Below are 2,297 nucleotides of genomic sequence, written 5' to 3'. Positions count from 1 at the left end.
CTGAACCCAAGAAGAACCTCTGTGGAAAGTAGGGCTGGATTTCCTCTCCTGCTGGGATCTGAGCGCATGCAAGTCGGATGCTACACAACCCTGGATTACATCATTGGTGACACTGGGATTGCCAAAGGGAAGCACTTCTGGGCTTTTCATGTGGAAGCCTATTCATACTTGGTGAAAGTGGGAGTTGTTTCCAGCAACAAGATACAGAAATTGTTCCATAATACCCATGATATGACCAGCCCAAGGTAAATTGCAGACTCTTGCTTAATACATGTTTTATATAAGGAGATGGCTTTTTAAAAAATAAATCAGGAATGTAACAAGGTGAACCTAACCAGTGGAAAGTGGCTTGAAGGATATGGTGTAAACAGGTTGTCCTGTTCATCCCCTACTACTAGTGGAAAGGTGTTCTAATTTTCCAGAGTCCTATTTTCTTTTTTTTTCGGAAAGAAATCAGGTTCCTATAGATGTCAAGATATGTCAGTTAAAGCAAGAAGGTTAAAAAAAAAGCATCAGTTGCAAGATTGAAGCAATGATTAATTGTCAGTAGTAAGACTCTGCCTTAATTCCCTTAGCATACTAGGCTTGGCAGCCATTCAGAGGTACAGTGCTCACTGTGCATATCTGTGTATCTTTGCTGTAGCTTGCATCACGTCACGGTGGATTCCAAGTCACTGGCTTATCCCAGGCTATACGCTTGCATGCGGTACTGGAGTGCTACTGAGCACAAGCCAAAGTACCATGGACAAACCAGTGAAAAGATTTCCAGCTCTCAATTACAGTTGTAGTAAGGGTGTGTCTAGGACCTGCAGGCTGGGAGGCTATCTGCTGGGGACTCTTAACTTTTTCAGGAATCTAACAAATGTATTGGCTTCCTCCTGTATAGGAGGTTTTGCGGGTGATTGTGTGGTGTTACCTATCTTACAAAAATGTTTTCTCCAGTTCACATCACTGATCCCACCTCAGAATTTGACAAAAGCAAATGGTTGCTTTTCTGTTCTAGATACGAACAAGACAGTGGTCATGACAGTGGGAGTGAAGATGCCTTCTTTGACTCATCACAGCCTTTCACACTGGTCACTTTAGGCATGAAGAAGTTCTTTATCCCCACGACACCTGCTGCCCCCAAGGATCCAGCGAGCAGAATCCTTCCCCTGCCATCGTGCTTGGGCATCTGCCTTGACTGTGACAAAGGCAAGGTGGGGTTTTACGATGCGGGCTGTATGAAATGCCTTTATGAGTGCGAGGTGGACTGCTCTGGCATAATGTACCCAGCATTTGCCTTAATGGGTGGCGCGGCTGTTCATCTTGAGGAAGCTGTCACCGCAAAGTATGGGGAGTACCACGATGACATCTAGTAATCTCTTCCCATTGCTGTTCTGAGATGGAAGATGAGAGCAGAAGAATTCTACCTTAGTTTTCAGTCCTGATTAATTGCATTCTACCTGCGTGTTGTTCACAAGCCTCTGGGCCATGCTTTTTTTAAACAAACGGTCCAGACACTTCCCACACCAGTGGGAAATGTTCTTCCAGGAACTCTCCTGCCTTTCTTGTGATCTGTGCGATGCTGTTCTCCACAGACTTTCTTCCTGGGAGGAAGCAGGGAAGAAGTTTGACTAACAACCAAAATTACTCTTCAGGGGTAGAAATCTGCCTTTGGCGTAACTTGAATCCTTACATAGTCAGTTTTGCATTTAATGAAGTCAAAGCTGACAGCATGTGATTGCCATTCTCCTTTTAATAAATCTGCCTGAATGCCTCTGAGGGGTCAAATGCTTTCCAATTAACCCCTCAGCACCAGGGGTTGGGCCTTTCAGCACGAAATAACATTTGCAAAAATACAATATAAAACAGGGAAAGATCAGAACTGCAGCTGACCATTTAGGTTGTATTGACAAAGAGGAGGGTGAACTAGAATCTGATTGCATGTCATGCATTTAATGTGACTGTAAGCTAAAACTCTAATTCTGACACCTGGTGTTATCATATAGTTGGTGGCATAATGGTAAGTTTCTTTACTCTTCCAGGCTTTTACTATAGACTATATTAAAAAAAAAAAGTGCAATTTGACCTTAAAAATCAGACTTTAGAGTCCAAAATCAGAAGTGTTTGCATGTGTGAGTAATAGTACCTGGTATTTAGGCAAAAGCAAATGAGTTACTGACATGAGTAATAATATGTGAACTTTAAAAAAAAAATCAGGTATTTCTTTTAATACTTGTTTCTGTAAGTTAATTTTTTGATCTAGTAGCAGCTTGGTTTTTTATTAAGAATGTTAAAAATGCACTGATTAAGTT

At 41.8% G+C, this 2,297-nt stretch overlaps 1 protein-coding gene across 3 annotated transcripts in view; it reads left to right on the top strand.

Annotated features, from left to right (window-relative positions):
* The window catches only part of TRIM36 (tripartite motif containing 36), a 16,990-nt gene extending 15,632 nt beyond the window's left edge, over positions 1–1,358 (top strand). For all 3 annotated transcript variants that reach the window (XM_009584110.1, XM_009584112.1, XM_009584111.1), the window contains 2 exons: positions 1–245; positions 1,004–1,358. The exon at positions 1–245 is cut by the window's left edge and continues 71 nt beyond it. In XM_009584110.1, coding sequence (XP_009582405.1) covers positions 1–245; positions 1,004–1,358 — 600 coding nt within the window. The remainder of the gene's footprint in view (positions 246–1,003) is intronic.
* Positions 1,359–2,297: the final 939 nt, after the last annotated feature.

This window comes from Fulmarus glacialis, unplaced genomic scaffold (genome assembly GCF_000690835.1).
Source record: "Fulmarus glacialis isolate BGI_N327 unplaced genomic scaffold, ASM69083v1 scaffold9938, whole genome shotgun sequence".
Classification (NCBI taxonomy): Eukaryota; Metazoa; Chordata; class Aves; order Procellariiformes; family Procellariidae; genus Fulmarus; species Fulmarus glacialis.
Note: the sequence above shows the minus strand (reverse complement) of the source record. Positions and strands in the feature narration are given on the sequence as shown.